General features: G+C 35.5%; 2 protein-coding genes across 4 annotated transcripts; both read right to left on the reverse strand.

The window, feature by feature from the left end:
• Window positions 1-177: 177 nt before the first annotated feature.
• LOC117421481 (ADP-ribosylation factor-like protein 9) lies at window positions 178-5,684 on the reverse strand. Of its 3 annotated transcripts, none has more exons than XM_034921207.2 (5): window positions 5,452-5,684; window positions 5,093-5,246; window positions 4,334-4,502; window positions 3,613-3,788; window positions 178-3,150 (listed from the first exon to the last, which is right to left on the reverse strand). In XM_034921207.2, the coding sequence occupies exons 2-5, from the start codon at window positions 5,240-5,242 to the stop codon at window positions 2,977-2,979; spliced, it is 669 nt and encodes a 222-aa protein (XP_034777098.2). In that variant the 5' UTR covers window positions 5,243-5,246; window positions 5,452-5,684; the 3' UTR covers window positions 178-2,976. The 3 variants fall into 3 exon arrangements, with proteins under 3 accessions (XP_034777098.2, XP_058888043.1, XP_058888038.1); XM_059032060.1 differs by having other exon boundaries at window positions 5,093-5,228; window positions 5,452-5,588; XM_059032055.1 differs by lacking the exon at window positions 4,334-4,502 and having other exon boundaries at window positions 5,093-5,190.
• Window positions 5,685-6,795: 1,111 nt separating this feature from the next.
• LOC117420830 (signal recognition particle subunit SRP72-like) lies at window positions 6,796-18,767 on the reverse strand. The gene is made up of 19 exons (XM_059032064.1): window positions 18,631-18,767; window positions 17,889-18,009; window positions 16,677-16,800; window positions 16,318-16,461; window positions 15,187-15,298; window positions 14,851-14,882; window positions 12,691-12,815; window positions 12,290-12,347; window positions 11,215-11,346; window positions 10,752-10,880; window positions 10,108-10,180; window positions 9,795-9,859; window positions 9,530-9,625; window positions 9,013-9,116; window positions 8,652-8,729; window positions 8,248-8,385; window positions 8,083-8,120; window positions 7,662-7,821; window positions 6,796-7,318 (listed from the first exon to the last, which is right to left on the reverse strand). Exons 1-19 carry the CDS (start codon window positions 18,728-18,730, stop codon window positions 7,144-7,146), a joined length of 2,004 nt encoding a protein of 667 aa, XP_058888047.1. The 5' UTR covers window positions 18,731-18,767; the 3' UTR covers window positions 6,796-7,143.
• Window positions 18,768-19,306: the final 539 nt, after the last annotated feature.

Genomic DNA, 19,306 nt, shown 5'->3' on the forward strand with positions numbered 1-19,306 from the left:
TACACCCACATTTGTTGCTACAGCAGTACTATAGCACCTGGACTTTATTGTGTCATGAAGGCATGCTTGGTCTGTCTTCCCAAAGAGGTATTCTGAGGAAAAGAAAACCAGCATCTTATCAGTCAAAGAACAAGTAAAATATCACATTTCTAAACAAAAGTACAACAAACACAGAAGTTGACAGAAAGGGAGTTTATTATTTGCTGTATCACCTTTACCACCTGATTCTGTTTACAAAAATCTGGTAGGCTGAAAAATCACCAGGTAGTGTAAGCATGAACAAAAGGTAAAACCTTTGGATTTTTTTTTTGCCAATAATCTCTGAATCTTTTACATGCTTTTTTTTTTGTTGTTTTGTTATGCTGCTACAGCCAATGTAGCAAAACTTGAAAACATCAAGTCACTATAATGTAGCAGGGGGTTGTAATTGCAACTGTACCCACCAGAGGGCTCTGGTTAGTAAAAATAAATAAATAAATACATACATACATACATACATACCATACATAATATATATATCTTTCGATATTGACAATAATTTCCACATCGCGATATAGAGGGATTTAAAATAATAATAATAAAAAAAAACATGTACGCTCGCAGAGATTACTTTTTATTGCTAATACTGCCTAAATATAAATGCAGTATAATCAAGTTTTTTTTTTTTTTATATCAAGAAATAACAAACCTTAAACATACCAATCCTGGTCAGTCTCGTAGGCAAACAGCACACACTAAAGTATTACTTAACCATTTTATTCCATTGATTGATGTTTACGTACCAAACGCTATTTACATGCTTCATTAAGCACCACTGGCCATCCGTTTTGCATTATTTTGAGATGAGCGCATACTATTATTAATGCATTTTTTAAAAAATGTTAACTTTCGGTATTATAAATTAGATGTATTTTTAAAACATCAAAACACATCTCAAAATAATGCAACATTCAGCATGACACCGTACTTAATACTTTTAGAGATGTCGTGAGTCAGCATTTACATGCAGCGCAGCAAGATTAAATTACTTCCAGGTTCGCTAGAAAGCCTGCACAGTATAGAATGTAATCTAATCTCTAATCTTTCGGTTTTGTGGTGGCTGATGATGGAATAGTAAATCAAAATAACACTACCTTGTTTTACTCAATGGATATTGTGAAGCAAAGCACCACTGACAAAGTAAGTTATTGCTTTTCATATGTAAATATCTGTTAATGTCTACATATGTATATACAGTTGTAGTCAAAAGTTTACATACTCCAATGGAAATTTATAATTTCTCAAAAACAAAGAATTTTAGGAAACATCTTTTGAAGCAAAAGTTTTGCTTTTGTGGATGAGGAAAAAAAAAGTTACATGAAATAGATGTCTACAATTAATTTGTAAAACTCCAAAAATGCTAAATCAAAAGTATGCATACCCTTTGATGCTATGATAGTATTGTCTACAAGGTGCTAGAAATTTCAATAATGCAGAACCTAATTCTAGAAAAGTCTAGAAAATGCTGGATTGTAGGTGAACATTCTTAGAGAGTATAAAAGGGTTAGGCATAGGATGATTGCTGTCATTACCAATAAGTCAATATGGGAAAAAGTACAGAAAAATGAAAGAGCTATCTGAAGACCTAGGCAGAAAATTACTTATTATCATAAAGCTTGAGAAGGATACAAGAAGATTTCCAAGCACTTGAGTATCCCAATTTCAACTATTGTTTCTATTATCAAGAAGTACAAGACTCATGGTACTGTCACAACGCTCCCTCGGTCTGGAAGAAAGAAGGTTCTTTCACCAAAAAGAAGTAGAAGAGTTGTGAGGAAAGTTAATAACAATCTGAGATTGACTGCCAAAGATATTCAAAGTGAATTGGCTACAAGTGGGACTGGGGTTTCCATTTCAACCATAGGTCAAGTATTGCATTGTGAAGGTCTCAATGGTAGCAGGCCAAGGAAAAAGCAACTCTTAGGAAAACGTCACAAGGACAATCGCTTAAAGTTTGCAAAACAGCATTTGAATGATGGATAGCAGTTCTGGTTAAAGGTTTTGTGGAGTGATGAAACAAAAATCAAGCTATTTGGTCACACTGAAAGTCATTTCATTTGGAGAAAGTCTGGTGAAGTGTACAAAGAAAACACCATACCTACTGTCAAGCATGGAGGTGGTAATATCCTTCTATAGGGCTATTTTTCCTCTAATGGCACAAGAAATTTAGTTCCAATACATGGTAAAATGGATTCCATAGCATACCAAACCCTCTGCTGCAAAACTTGGTTTAAAGCGCAACTGGCCTTTCCAACACAACAACGATCCAAAGCACACATCAAAATCTACTTCAGAATGGTTAATGGTTAAAACAAAATCAAGGTTCTGGAATGGCCTAGTCAAAGTCCTGATCTTTGGTATGAGTTGAACAAGGCTGTGCATAACATAAGTCCTCAGAATTTGAATGAACTGGGACAATTTTACGTTGAAGAATGGTCAAAAAATCACTAAAGAATCATGCCAAAAGCTCATTGCCAAATATACTAATCTTTTAAAAGAGGTTACTGATAAAGGTCCCTCAACTAGCTTTTAATTCCATTTTCCTTGTCAGGGTATGAATACTTTTGAATTATCATTTTTGGTGTTTTGCAAAAAAATTGCTTTAATAAATAATTGTAGACATCTATTTCTTGTAACTTCTTTTCCTCATCCACAAAAGCAAAACTTTCGCTAAAAAGATTGTTCCTATAATTCTTTGTTAAACATTTAATAAATTAAACGGAATCTAGCACCCCTACTTTGGTGGTTAATAATTTTTAACAGAAAACACAAACCCTAGACAAAATATATAACACACATTTGTAACCATTTAGGCCACATCTCTGCAAACATTGTAAACCATTGAGTAAAATTTACTAGGAAGCTCTTTGGTATAGACATTTTGTGATTGTCGTACCACATTGTCTCACCAGTATACTGTCATCCAAAATTAATATTTCATCTGTTTTCTGCAACCAGTTGTGTGATTAGCTCCCGGGCATCCTGAACACTTGAGGGAACCTCTGAACCATTCACTTGCGTTCCAATGATGAACAGCTTCCTCACGTCACCAACTTCAGATAAAGACAATGCATCATGGAGTTCTGTAATGCCACAGGCCCCTTCAAGATCCTAAAAGTACAACATAGTTGGATTTACTATACATTTTTCAACTCTGGTTTTGTGCGTAGTTGTTTGAGCACTAGTACTAAATAAAATCTGATTCAAAATGCAGCTGAAGGTCCTCCTGTGGAGGTATTTGACCCTGAATCAGCCGTGAAAACTGGCAGAAAAATCTCCCATTTACTGCTGGCAAACTGTTAAACATTGCACTGATTCTTTTAGAGAACTTTTTAAATATGGACCATTCTTCTTGTTCATGGGCCAACATTCCATTTTACTTTCTTCAAAATGGGATGTGTGTATATATTGGTTATGTGAAATACAAGTTTATTTTTGCAGTCTTTTTTTATTGACAACAAAATGCCATGTCAGTCTGACTGCTTATTTATTGTTATTTTTGTTCATAGTCATGGGGCTGATTAAGACGTGACATCAAGTATTCTAATTTAAAAGAAAAAAAAAAACACTTGCCTGCTTATTTAGTAACACCACTAAAGGAAGCTGGGCGTCCTCTTTGATCAATTGATGCAAATGATTCTTTGCTGTCGAAAATCGGCTTGGGTTAGCAGAATCCACAACATACACCAGCACCTGGGCTTTCTTGAGGTACATGTGCCAGTATGTCCTCAATGTTTCACTTCCACCTACTGCAAAAGAAGAAGAAAAAAAAAAACACATGGTCTAATGGTCTTTTCGATTGTGACCAACCGTAATCAGTATTTTTTTTTGTCCAACCTCTTAAATTGATTTACTGATTTAAAATGGCCAAAAAATATAATCATCCATTAATTTAAATTTGAAATGATCAGACTAGTACCAGCTCTTGACTTAATACATTTGGTAATGCACTGACTGGCCAAAAAGGTACAGAATGTAGCCTGATTCCTTCAATTATGTGGTCACATGACCGGTCACATCCAATAGACCAATATAGGCTGTGTGAATAATGGGTAAGCAGAAGCATCTCTGTGACTTTTCAAGATACATGACAGCGGGTATCTGTCCAATCGACATGTCCTCAGTGTCTGCACTGACCAACGTTTCTGGGAACGGCAGAAACCTTCAGCGCTTGACAAGATACACCTGTTTCATCTGTATTTTGGACTTCAGTAGCAGGTCACAGGTCACCAATTTATTGGCTAGTCATATAATAACACATGTTGATTTTTTTAATAGGATGTAACATGCATACTTTCTAGGAATTCCATCTTGATATCTTCTGTATTGATACAAACAGCATTGAAACCTTCAGTGGGGGACACTTTTCTCTTCACTGTACCAGTGGCCAGACAGTGCAGGATACTGGTCTTCCCAGCTCCATCTAAACCCAGTACAAGGATCTGTTTGTTTGCAGATTTCACCTTTAAAATGAGATTTAGAACAAAACCATGAGGAGTGATTCTTAACCATAGGTCTAAATTTCTGCATGGATGCCCAGCACAATCAAATATTAAAGGGCAAAATACAGGTTACAGTCCCCAACATTACAGTTTCATTGAAGGATACAATTAAGTAATTATTTGAATGTGATTCACAACTACACAGCAAAATGAATCCGCAGTGTAAACTTGATGGTAATGGTGCTGTATCAATTTAAAACCATTTAATCCAGGAGCTCCCAAATTGTAATCCCTGCTCAACCACTTTACTCTAACCTTTTGCATGTTATTTTCCTCTTTGTGACCGTAAAACCTATGTAAACAGTTCCCTAGAAAGATACCTAAATAACTGGTATATAATTGTAAGATCTGCATTTTATAGTGAATTTACACGGGAAATAATATGCGTCCAATGCTGTAATTTTGTACTTTGTGAATCAGCTATGCAAATAAACTCATGATAATCAATTATTGCATTGCTCAATGGATAAATCAAGGGGTGTTACAAGTATTTACTTGTCTGTCTAGACAAAACTGTTGAACGAAATCAAGATAAACTATTCAAATCTTACCTCTGTAACTAAACTGGGTTCATCACTCGGTTGATCTACGGTTGTCCGTTGTTTTCTTGTCGATGCCACATAATTCCAGATAGCACAAATAACGCCTCCTGTAACAGCCAAACCAGCCCCTACCAGTCCTATTTCTCTGAAACCAGGCATAATCCTATGCAACCGTAACACAGATTCGTTTATGTAATCGAAATATAAATTAACTAACAATGACCGCTAATGCAAAACATGACTTTACGGATTGCAAAACATAAATAACATAAATAAAGTATCCAAAAACACGTAATATTACAAAAACAGTGCGTGGTGCTGTAGTGACACAGAAAACAAAAAATATCAACTTCAGAAATTAATATTACCGTTCCTCCTCTGTTTGCACAAGACAAAGTCGGCGCAAATTCGGTATTACGTTACAAAAGAAATGCTTTCTCAATAGCCAGTATCTAAAAATAATTGCTTTACATTCCCCGATAATTAGTTTAAGCAACACCCTCCATTAAGAGGCAGCTTGAAACTGACGCCCCAGCAAAACCCTCTGACCTCGACGTCGCAAGAGATTAGAAGAAAACCCAGCCTCCTTTCCAGTTGATTGGGCAACAGCAGGGAGAAAGCAATGCAGAGGTACTTCAAAAACTTATATATGGGGTGCATTACTTTGAAATACGTTTCAAAGTTTGTTATTTATGTATTTATGAAATGATTTAAAATAACGATCTTTTTTCACCAAAAATGAACACTTAGATGTTGACGTTGTTGAAGGCAGTTAACTAATAGACTATCCTATCTTCAATGTTCAACGCAACCCGATTTTAATAAAAGGCCAAATGTGTATATTAATTTGGCAGTGGTACCGATAAATCCAGGAAAGCAAGTGCTCCGGTGTCATTAGGTACCACACAGTCTATAATTCAATTTTTGCAGTGTATTGTACAAAATGAGGTTTGGAATAGCATACTGTTTTGACAATGAAAATAATGGAGCTCAGGCAATAAATGCATGGATGGTTGAAATGGATTTGTATGTTTGATACTGTATAGTAATTTTAAAAGTTACATAACATCCTGTAGTGTTTACTGCAAATACATTGTTTCTCACACACATTCATCCAGGGTCATACCCAGTCAGTTATAGTAATGAACCACAATTTCACACATCTGCCGCTGCCTTGTTTGTATTCGCATCAGTGCTCCCTCCTCTCATTGAACAGCATTGTAATTGTTGTACTGTGTATGACTAGAACAAAAGGTGACAATGCTTTTTGCTGCAAAGTTTCTATCAAGTTAAATAAGCTTAAAACAGAAATGTGATTATTCCTGTTCGAACCAAACACAAGCGACACTATTAGGATGACTCTTACATTTTCTGAACATATCATACAGTAACGACTGCTTGACGATTTACATTTCTTTAAAACCTATTGGAAAAAACTGTATATTACAGCAATGCACCAAATCCAAAGACATCACCTCAAAGTATACAGTCTGTATTAACGATATGGCCAGTAAAGTAACAGTAAAACCATACTTTACAGCTGTCCCATATATAATCTAAATGTTCTCTCCATATACAGTATAAAGTATCGACCTCTGCGTCAGCCATATTGGACCAGATGCTTATGTCAAGGTTCAGAATATGTACTTTCAAGAGTTTAAATAACATTGCAAACATGAAGTCAGTGAGCTATAAAGTGGACAGTGCAGCAGTGACAGCTTTAAGAAGTGTATTCTTATTGGGCCAATGTCCAAACTTGACCCATTTTAGAGTACAATTGTATATTTCAAAACAATTGGTATTCATCATGCAGAATGCACAAAAAAAGAAAAATAACTTTGATTAACTGATTGTTCCATTTATTTTAAAACAGCAATGTAAACATGATTGATTCCCCCATTATTACACATTGATACGGAAGTTAAACTGTATTTAAACAAAGTTCCTTTTTAAAAACAGAAAACTTCATGTTAACATTTTAAATCAATTTCATATTTTAAGTTATTTCAATTAAAGAATTCCTCCACTCCGACTGATGAACATGTTTTTCGCTTCAGCAATCACCATCCACCTTTTCCAGCCTTCTTTTTCTTTTGCTGTGGTTTCTTTCTGGTAGCCCCAGATGCAGTTGGCTTCTGTTGTCTAGGGGGTACCACATTGCTTGAAGTGACTGATGAACCTGCAGTGCCAGGCCTCGGGGACGTAGGAGGACTGCTTGATATTTTACTTGCATCCCTAAAAGGAATGTTTCATTAAAAAATGTGCTCCTGTTAAAACCTTTTTCTCTACACAGACATCAATATATTAACAAAGACAGCTTCACTGTGTTTATGAATTTAATAGTCAGTTAACCTCTGGAAGAAACTCCAGTGAGATGAATATCTGCTTAAGAGTGGCCAAATTCAGATTAAATTAAAATAGACCACAGGGAGTGATTCATAAGACAAATGGCAAACCCAGGAGGTGATGTGTCTATGGTACAGTTGGACCCTATGCTGAAGCAGAGGACTTTCAGTAATATCAAAAAAGTCAAATGATCTTTACAATGTATTTTTTTTTATTTGTTCTCAATACTTACAGTTCTCCCGATGCACCTGATGTTGCCCCCTGTGTACCTTTGCCAACTTGCTCCTTCTTTTTACCCTTCTTTTTTCCCCGATAGTAAGAGCGCTCTCGAATCGGGAGCCATCTCTCTGGATCTGGAGTAGCTTTGGCATCACAATTCTTTGGCAGTTTACCTACAGATCACAATCCAAAGAGAGAGATATATTTAGACAACCAAACACACCATTTGGTTTCTATAGCTCAAACTTAAATGGTAAAAATAGATAAATCATTTGTTTAACAACTTATGAGTTCTTGACAGAAGCTAGTAGTAGGCACAATCAAGTACCATTTTAAACCTATGTGCAGCCATCCCATTCTCTGTCAGCTCTATCCTTCACATCTAGTACATGACAAAAGATAAAACCACACTTCTACAGAAAATGAAACCTTACCCTTCTTTTTTTTCTTCTTTTTCTTTATATCCCCTGGTCTGCAAAAAAGTTAACAAGAGTAAAAACACAAACTCTTTACCCACCACAACACAAGCAAATATTTTACATTACCAATATTTACATTACAGTTCAAAGAGAAGGTGTTTGCAGGAAGAAAACCCTTACCCTTGTTCTTTTGGTAGAATTTCTCCAGTCACCTTTGCTGCCTTCTTTCTTACATAAGTAGCTCCATGTGAATTCTCTAGCGCATCTACATCAACATTGAAAGACATTTTGTCTGCTGATGGCAGGTGCTTGCTAAGCCTGGGAAACACTGAGCTTAGGAAATCTGACTTCAATAAAAGGCAACATTAAAACTATAGGAAATTGTACATATCAATATAGATTTTACTTTATCTGCCAATTACATTCTACCTTATGAAATAATTGACATTGGTCAATATTGCAAGAACAGTCGCCTGCAGCTAAAGAAGTTTGAAAAAAAAGAACCACCAAAGAAAAATATCCAGAACCTCAATGAACTCCTAAATCCCCAAAAGACACAAATAAGATATTTCTGTTAAGGATACGATTTAGCTTTTTCTTGATCTACCAATGAGTAAGCAGAGATGAGCTGTGCCAATGTGTGTATATCCTTTGGATTCTGCCTAAGGGGCAAAAAGATAAATCGATTTTTTAGCAAAATAATTTGGTAAAGGCTTAGTCAACACAAACAATATAATACAAAATAATGTACAAGTAAGCAGATTGACTGAGCTCAAGAAATATTAAATAAACTGTGTATAAGTTATCAAAATGCAATTTCATATTAACTGGGAGTCAATGCTGAAGACAATCATAAGAATATTCTATAGTTTTAGGAGGAATTGGAGAAATTGCTGTCGTAAAAATGTATATTAACAGGACATAAACGTTTCAAAATGTACTTACTTCCACAACTGCTCAAGGTCACTTATAGCCTCCTTTTTTCGTCCATACTTTAACTTGAAATTTGCAGCTTCTCTTACAAGTGATAAATAAGCAGATAAATTTGGCTGAAGAGGAAGTTCAAATAAAAAAAAAGGAAATGTCAAATACCTTTATGGCAAAACTGACAGTGACAATTTTTTTATGTATAAAATAAAAGCTGATGTTCATGACTGTTGTTAAAGAGCCAACAACTGCCTAAAACACATATGAAATTGTATTTAAGTCATAATAGATTAGGGCCCAATAAGGACTTGTTTAACAAAAACTAAATATAAAGGGATTGTCATATCAGATTGGATGGTTTGTAAACATGAACAAAAATGGATATATGAAAAAGATTTGTACCATTGATATACACGAGGAGTTTCCATAACACTGAATATATGAAACTGCAAGCTTAAATGGTTTCATTTAACCTGTAGTGGCAGCACTGGATTTGCAAATTCATGCAAGAGGATGCTTAAATTAGCAGACATGCCTGATGCTCCTGGTAGTGTTGAATAGCTTGACTGAAGACATCAATGGCACTGTCAATGTCTTCTTCATGGCTATACATTGTAACCAATGCAGAAATCTGGAAAGATGACAAACATTTCGAAATATTTGCAATTACACATGACTACAGAACACAGATTAGTCATTCTTACAGGGCACTTTATTCTCACTTGTATATACAATTAGCAATGTAAAGGGGCTTACATTGCATTGACTACCAAACTACAAATCATATTATTTTTACTTACAATGCCTTGTTTGTGCTTAAGATCTTCTATGGACCGCAAGATGTCGCATGCTTTCGTTATATGACCTTAAAGTTAGACGAATAAAACAACCTTTGATTTTTAAAACAGCCCAATGAGTAAAGAAAACAATATGGTATGCATAAACATATTATGCTAGGACAGCCGAGAGAACAACTCAATCTTGTGCATGCTAAACAGTGAAAAAGTGTTGGAAAACATATTTTACACCTTTAATTGAATCACTTACACCCATAAATGAATAAACCCTACTACAGGAATAAAACAAAAAAAACCAACAAAAATAGCAGCTTACCTTGAACCACATACAACTGTGCCATTGTTAGTTTTATTTCTGATGCACTCTCTGGATGTTTTTCTGAGAAACGCTAAAATGAAATAATGGAATGTTTAGGGTTTGTTCAAACATTGTGGCCTGAACATCACATTCGGACAACGAAGCAACATTTCACACAGTTCTCTGTAGAATTAAAAAATATAATACTGAAACATGATTAAATAAATACAAATAAGGTTATAACTTGCAGTAGTTTAGTTACTAAATTGGGTAATTAAATTGATATTAAAAACTGCCTTCAATACACAGTGTACTAAAATATTCTAGTAACAATACAACTGAACATACTTAATCAATTAAAAATGTAGTAAACTGAAACATGTACAGGTTTGTTACTTATGCCATGTTTCCAGCTGCCACTTAGACAGATTGAAGTGATACTAAAGTTCCATCAGCCTCAGTTCAGATTAGAAAATAAAAAATATTTTCAAAATAGACACTTTGATCTTTGTTAAACATTAGTTTACAGATCAAACTGTAAAAACTACAATTGCAATCTGTGGCAGACCAGACTGGAAACAGAAAAAGGAGTTGTATATCTCAGTTACATAGGACGGATGCTAATAAATATAAAAACAGTATCAAAGAAATAAAAGGCTCACCTGCAGTAGATCTATAGCCTTTGAATGTTGCTTTTCTCTGCAAAGCTGTGAGACTTGGATTAACACTGGTCGCGGATTACCTGGATTCTGGGACTGTAAACTTGCAGCTAGTTTACAGCATTGATCTGCCTATAAATATAAAGAGATTGGAAGTGGTTGATGTTTTGAACAGTGCTAATTTTAATCTGCATAATATACATTTGCATTAATTTAGTAATTTCAAATAAATACACACTTTATATTTGGCAATAGGCACCTTAATATTCCGTCTTGACCTTAAATACATTGTAAGTGTAATTTAGGAGTTGCTTTAAAGTGGTTTCACAAACACAGAGTAGCACCTTGGACCTCACAGTAATAACCAATAAAACATAAAAAATACACACTAAAAAAGGAAGACAATTGTGGCAATAGACAGCTAAGTGTTACTATAAATGTAAAAACAAAAGTTTTAATTCCTTACCTGATTCGTGTACATGGCCAGTAAAGCCTTGTTAAAATCAATAGCCTGCAGCTGTTTTTTGGCAAGTTTGTGCTCCACACCATCTGCATTGGTTAATTTCACCTTTTTCTTGGAGTCAAACACATTTTGGTCCTGTACAGTAGAGATCAGCATGTTATATTAAGAACTAGATGCATGAATTTCTTTAATGTTACTTTTTAACAAAATGAAGATGGCACTGTGTGACAGAGATCGAATGAGTCTTGGTGTTAGATCTCCCTCTCGACCTGTGAGGGCACGGTGCACGAGGAACAGAGTGCCCTTAATGAAATTGCACGACAATTTATTCCGTAGGGTAGATGGAAGTCGGTCAGTTCGGAAGGGGGCGGAGCTATGGCACCCGAGCTCAGTGACCCGGACGGTAAGCGGCGTGGCATCCGAGGACTGGAGGAGCGGATGCGCTCGTTAACCTCGGGGTCATGGGCGAGGGTATAAATAGGGGGCATGGCTTGAGTGATCTGTTCCTTTGCATATGGTTAAATTATATAACCAAGAAGGAGCCCGTATTTGTGGAATCAACCGTGAGTGTTTCGTGTCTGTGTCTTAACACTGTGTGTCTTGTGTGTTGTTTTCTCACTAAAGATTACTGAGCACGATCCGGAGCTGCAGCCACAGGCCAGCGAAAAACCCGGACTTCACCACTCACCTTTTTCACTACAGGAACTGTCTTTTGTTTGCACCTTTAGCACTTGAATCACGCACTGTCTTTGTGTTTGTGTTTAGTGTGGGTGTCTGAACGGGACTTTTGGGGTTACGGGTCAAACCCGTAGGATTACAAATAGAAGTGATACACGCCGCTGTATCACTTCCAGCACTATTATTATTTGCAGGTTTGCCTTAAGGCTCTGGACATTTATTAAATTAAATAAACACCCTTGCACCTGTACCAACGTTGTCTGTGTGATTATTCTGCACTGCACTCACCTGCACGTCATTACCACTTTGCCACACACTGCCATTAAACACATTTTAAAAATCTATTAAAACAAACTAAATAATCTGTTCAACAACATTTATTTAAAGTGAAAAAATGTACCTTATTAATAGTAATTATGTTATTAGCAGTGACAGCAAGCAATCCAACATCCGTGGGCCTATTTAAAAAAAAAAAATAATAAAATAAAATTCACATTTTTATGTTGTGACAGTAATAGTAAACAGCATTTTTGCATTTCTTTATAAAAAAAAACAAGATAGATGCCATAAGTGAGTGGTGTGTGTAAGACAGAGACGTCATCTTAAGTATTATACAGTGCGCAGCACAACAAACAAGATCCGTGGTTAATATGAAACACTGTTTCGTGTCAGTTTTGTACGATACAACAGCGTAACTGAGGTTGTATCTTTGTAAATGCATATTTATTTGATGTTTTATTTTTTCCTCAAATTGAGGGTGGTAAATTTGGGCTACGTCTTAAATTCGAAGGAATACAGTACTTTAATTTGATGACTTGATTGTATAGCTGCAAAGCATCTTCAGTCCGTCCCTGCAACTGCATGACATAGGCCATTTGGGAATGGATCACAGCCAGTTCAGCATCAATATCTTCTTCAGTCATATCCTGATGATAAAAAAAAAAAAAGTTATAAAACTGCTATACACCATCTGACATATACATAAACCAGTTCCCTGAATAGATCAATTCGTTTATTAAAGCCTCTGCAGAGTTAAAAAAATTAACAGCGATGACATATAAACCATGTATACTTTGCTCAATGATGCTCGTAGACAAGGTTGATCACACTCTCAAAAATCTCTTTTCAGACTTGACCGCTAATATATGCAGATTCCTCTTACATTTTGTTTTAAAAACCTTTTATCATTTATTAAAACAAAACATAAAACAGACACAATGTGTATCGACACAGTGTCTTCATCAGGTGCAGTGATTGTCAATTAGAAAACACAGCTTATCATACATAAAAGGACACCAATCAATACAATAGTTAATTATTGTCAAATCACACAGGCAGACACCGTCTCCAAGAAACGGGGAAATCACAAAGATCAGAAAAAAGACTACAAAACAGATAAAACCTCTTTTTTTTTTTTTTTTTTTTACAGTTTGCAGGAAATAAAAAAAAGTTCAACGGCAGTCTGAAGTATTTTGTTTAGCAATGTTTCGTTTTAGAGAAAGTGAGTATTTATTTTCAACAGGCTACTTGTACACTATATTGTATGGAAAAAAGTTTCATGAAATAAAATGTAAGTATTAATTAATATTTATTGAAGATGCAAGCCCACTTGTTTCAAAAAATAAATTAAGCTCTGTATGTATGTGAAGATCACAACTGACAGTTTACAGGAACATACGATCTGTGTTCATTTTTACTCAGCTTCAAAATACAAATCTCATTCGCTGATCTACATAGCAACACGTAAATGCTGCGTGCATATACAACCAAACAATTTACAGATACTCGCAGATTTGTATTTTCAGTTTAAGGCGTATTGAATTTTTAAAGGAAATAAAAGGAAGTGCCTAACCAAATGTGTTTTTACCTCCATTTCCAAGATTTCATTGACATTTGTTCAAATTCACAATTTTTTATGATTTCTGTGACAAAACTGTAGCATTCATGGCTATCGCATAAGCCATATTGTTAATTTGTATTGCAGCCTCATGTTCTGCTATATGTATTTTTACATTTATTTGTCCTACATAAACTAAGCCACAAGGACATTTAAGCATATATACCACGTTGGTTGTATTACAATTGATAAAACCCTGTATCATGTATTTACGACCAGCGTGGGGATGATTAAAATATTTGCTATTGTGCGTGTTAGAACAATGAACACATCTTCCACACTGAAAGTTACCATGTACTGTTTTAGTAAGCCAATTGTCATTAGATGGTATTGATTTATACATAGAAGCAACTAACATATCCTTAATATGCCTGCCATGTCTAAAACAAAATCTAGGTGAAGAAGTAACGAAGTTGAGGATCACATTCCAATATCCTCCAATGTTTCGAGATTATGTCTCCAATTACATTAAAAGAATAGTTAGTAGTCGAATCATTAACCTTTGTAGTTTCTAAAAGCTCACTACATTCTTTCATTTCAGTTCTACTAAAAGCGGTATCAGTTCAGTTCTTATTATAACCCCTACATGTCTATAGCTTTCAAAAGTCAGATGTATCGCTATTCTTTTTAGCTGTGCAAATTGACCATATGGTATAGTTTTGATCAAATGTTTTGGATGGTCACTATCGGAAGATTGTATTTCTACCTGTTGATTTACAAAAAAGAGATGTATTAAGAGAGAACCCTCATCATTTACTGAAATTAAATCTAAAAGTTTGGTTATATTCCATAGTAAACTAAGTTCGGATTGGTATTATTTCTGAAATTGCTAAACAAAAACAGATCAGCCTCACATCAATATATATTTTCCAAAACAAAACATCCCGTAGGAGTGGGTTAGTTTTGTTTGAGTCATTTTATGCAAGTGTACTGTTATACTGTTAATTTTGTAGTGACAACTTAATGCAGGTTAAGAATAATTACATTATACTGCAAAACCAGTGTCACATACTGTTTGGGTACAATTTAAATAAATTAAAATAAAAACAGGAAACAATACTTACAGAATCTTCAGACAAAGACTGACGGCAGAGTTCTAAGGAAAACAAAATAAATAAAAATAAGAATCACTAACAACACATTTGACATCGAGGTGCAAATTCTAAGTAATACACACAATCATAGTACTTAGGCATTTTTACATTTTACTGTATGGATTGGGCAATTTCTGTGACACTAATGCATTTACCTCCTACACACCTGTCCTACAGTTTCAATCACTGCAATACATGTCCTTAAAGGCATGTATATGAACAATGTACATCAAGTTATTTTAAAATTAACAAATTATATACATCAATAAGGTATTAAACCACAATTCTACAGCCACTGAACCTTACCTTCTGCTTCTTGAAGCTTTTTCATAGCCTCGGGTAGCCTGCCTTGACCAATCAGTGTACAAGCAGAATTGTAGGACAGCTCGTAAGAGGTTTCTGGCAGTCCAAGGTCTTCCTGGGAAATAGTAGTTATCACTGTACTTGAAATATGATTGGAACTGGCAAATGTACAGAATATGTATGAAAGTAAAGCAGCAAGTCATTATGGTGGATGCCATTGTTACTTTGAAGGTATCCTCATTATAATTTGCAATTCTGTCTAGGGGTGGACATTGCATTGATAAGACAATACTGGCATGTTGAACAGTACAGGCAATGAATCATTTACTTAATTAGAAGAAAATAGTACATTTTAAGATTATACATTCACACGTTTCTTGAAATATTGAATTATGTTACAAATGAAACCTTAAACAGTTAACTATTTTTTTTTTAATATAATTTAGTCATCACCAATTCGTTTTTGTTGTTTTCTCCCAATTTAGATTGTCCAATTTTTTTTTTTTTTAGGCTCAGCTCACCACTACCACCCCTGCGCTGACTCGGGAGGGGTGAAGACGAACACACGCTGTCCTCCGAAGCGTGTGCCGTTAGCCACCTGATTCTTGACTTTACACACTGTAGGCTCACCATTCAGTCATCTCAGAGCTACAGCGTAGGAGGACAACGCAGCTCTGGGCAGCTTACTGGCAAGCCCGCAGGTGCCCGGCCAGACCACAGGGGTCGCTGGTGAATATTCATGAGAGCCAGCAATTTCGGACAGTACTTCGGCGAAAAGAGCCCGTCAGGCCAAATGAAAACATTGATCGTAGAAATAAAGCAGTGGTGGCCAAAACTGACCCTTTCACTCCTGGTCTTAGTTCCAACTTTGTTCTAAATTCTTTGATTGAACTAATTCACACTCTATCCACACCCTGAATTATATCATTGTACCTGTTAAACCTGGAGGGGAATGGCCCACCAGGACTGTGATTGACACCCCTGCTTTAGAGCCTGCAATAGTGAATCGTTACACCCCTATTTCCTAATATAGTAAAGGAACTACTTTACTTAGGGACAAAAAACTGACATTTCTGCATTATTAGGTATGCTGTATTTACCTTAAATAGACTATGATTTTACAAGGTAACCTACCGGTGAAGCCTGTTCCCAGGCACTCAAAGCTGCAACGACTGCAGATAAGTTGGTTTTCCTTTCTTCTTCATAATCATCCTGAGAGTTCCTGATCAGGTCCCGATACACTGCCAAACACTCCTCATAGCGCTCCAACCTATACAACTGCCCCCAAACAAATACATCTTAATATTTACAAAAGAATACATTATTTTTCATAACAGATATTAATAAAAACAGCTTTTAAATAAGTCAGTATAATTCAACCAATGTATTAATGTTTAATACACCTCAATAGGTATCAACTAGCCTGCTGCATATACATTTATAATTGCATTAAAAGTGAAAGTACATAGAAGGATGCTTATAAGAATGATTACCACTTGGCCATAAAGTTCCTTTAGCTTGTCTGTCTGCTGGCTTGTGCTTTCAATTGTCTTCAGGGCATTTTCCACTCTGTTCAGTCTGTATTCACAATAAGCTTTCTCAAAAGCAATGACATCGCTGCAGACAGAAAAAAAAAAAATAGTACTCTCTGTATACACATACATAGTACAGTATTTAAATTGTGTGCTGAGTATCATTGCTGTTGAGGTTAAGTATCTCATAATACTTTGTTTTAACATATTCTCTAATTTATATAACTTTGTCTTATATGGCTGTATATCTTTTAGTTGCATTTCTCTTTGACTTGAGTATAGCATATTTATGCTGCCACCACATTATAAATAGGGCTTGTTTTTCAGGTTTTAATTAATTTCATTTTTTTGTTGCTTATTAGCTATGTTCGAGTATTGTTTTCGGGTACTTAACAGAATGCTTCGGCATTTTTTTTCTGTCACTGTATACTAACTTGACAATACTTGCACTCTTAAGTTGCACCTTCTTTGCTGTCTTCCTCAACAAAGTCCTTCTGGTAAAAGGCACATTCTTCTGGGGTTTTTGTTTTAAATCCTCCCTATCAAACTGCAATATAGCTTTAAGTCCCGCGAACAAGTCTCTGTTCCTAATTGGAATCGTGTTTTAAATCTTGCAAGCGGAGTCTCCAATTGAAATGTATGTATTTGCTGCCACTCAGTAGTTGGGGTATTCAAATCGAATCAATTATAGAGCAGTCAGGAAGTTTTTTTTTTTGAAGGGAAAGAGGTGAAGTCAATGTGAATTGTGTAGCCATTTCCATTGTTTTTCCTGTGTTTATTGGCTATGCACCGATTTCAGTTTTTTTTTTTGTATCAGGGATGTTTTATCGGTGAAAAACAAAAATCAGAAGCCCCAATTATAAATTATCTTTGCACTTGGATACACATAGAGACCAACTCCCCAGTAATGTTGTTGAAGCTGACACCCTGGGATCCTTCAAGAAGCTGCTTGATGAGATTCTGGGATCAATAAGCTACTAACAACCAAACGAGCAAGATGGGCCGAATGGCCTCCTCGTTTGTAAACTTTCTTATGTTCTTATGAATCTGTATGACTCTATAGTGTAGTGGCAGTTATAACTTAAGTCATGGATATGTTAATTTCAGTGTCATTCTACAACATACCTAGTTGTAATAAGTAACACAGCATATGATTTAAAATATGTACAATACCTGCCAAACACTTTATTGTGGGTATGGATAACGTTCAGAGCTTCCTTAAAATTACCATTCTGAATAAGGCAGACAACTTTACAGTTTAAAGCTGTGACGTCATCTCTGCATTCTTGCAGAACTTAAAAAAATAAATAAAAAAAAAATAAAAAAACACAAGTCTTTTGTATCCCGTTACAGTCCAGCATTAAGGTTTTCCACTTAACTAAGCCTGTGTAAAACACAATATATCTCACCCAGGCCTAGTTTACTCAATTGCAAATACCGAAGATTGGATTAAATATTCTGTTGCACCTTCAATAGTACCTCGATTAGAACTACAGTCCTCACATAGCAGATGGTGTATATTACAATGCAAGATGAAACTGGAGTGGTATCTGCTACAGGGTTCAAAGAATGTGCTACCCTGGAAAAGAAAAGCTGCAATACTGAATAAGTGTCCGACTACAATTCAATATTTGTAAGGGCAGTTTTCTATAATCGTCAGTATTCGCTTTAGAGTATGTGACACGTAACCACTAGACAGGCAATATAGTAAATATGTACCAAAACAGTTACCTTATTATATTATATTGTTATAAAAACGAGACATTGCATTACTCGCTCAAACTAAATTATACAACAAATTGTTAAATGTTGTGATCTAAATTTTAAACATTTACCTAGTCCTGCTACACACAGCTCTTTATCAAGTATTTTTCAAATGTCTGTCTGATTTAGTGAGTGAAATATATTCAGTTACTTTTATTCACAGATTTCAGAGCTCGAGTGAAGTCTCCGTTTTGCCCACATCGATTTACTTCAGTCCAGAGCGCCGCTACAGAACCCCCACCGCTCGCCATCTTGTTGTTGCACGCTCAGTACGCCAGTCTAGCACCGGAAGAACTGCGGAATTATATCTGGTTGAAAGGTTAAACTGTTTAACCCAATGAGGTTTATCAAAGATCTTCTATATTCACAAAATTGGCAACTCCCTGGGAATCCAATGAGTGCCGGTAGCGAGTTTTCTATCTCTATAATGTAGTCTGACTCATTACCTATTCCAAGCTTTCTCTTTTGAAAACGATTGCATTTTTTTTTAGCAAGAATTATCTGGATTTATTTAGAGACACCCCTCTATAATACATATGCGTTATTATTTCTATGATCGATGTTTTGTAATTTGCCTGACGAGCTCTTTATCGCCGCAGTGCTGTCAGACATTGCCGGCTCTCATGAATATTCATGAGCAGACAATACGGGGGCGTGGTTTGATCTTTGGTTTGATTGTGGATGGGATGAGATAGGCAGATCTAGTAGGATGCCGGGATGGGAATTCAATTCTTCAATTTTTTGATAGCGGGTTAATTAGGTCTATTTATTAGGTTAATTAGGTCTATTTCTTATTTATTGTTATCATCATTAATATTGTAACGATC

This window comes from Acipenser ruthenus, chromosome 1 (assembly GCF_902713425.1).
Source record: "Acipenser ruthenus chromosome 1, fAciRut3.2 maternal haplotype, whole genome shotgun sequence".
Taxonomy (NCBI): domain Eukaryota; kingdom Metazoa; phylum Chordata; class Actinopteri; order Acipenseriformes; family Acipenseridae; genus Acipenser; species Acipenser ruthenus.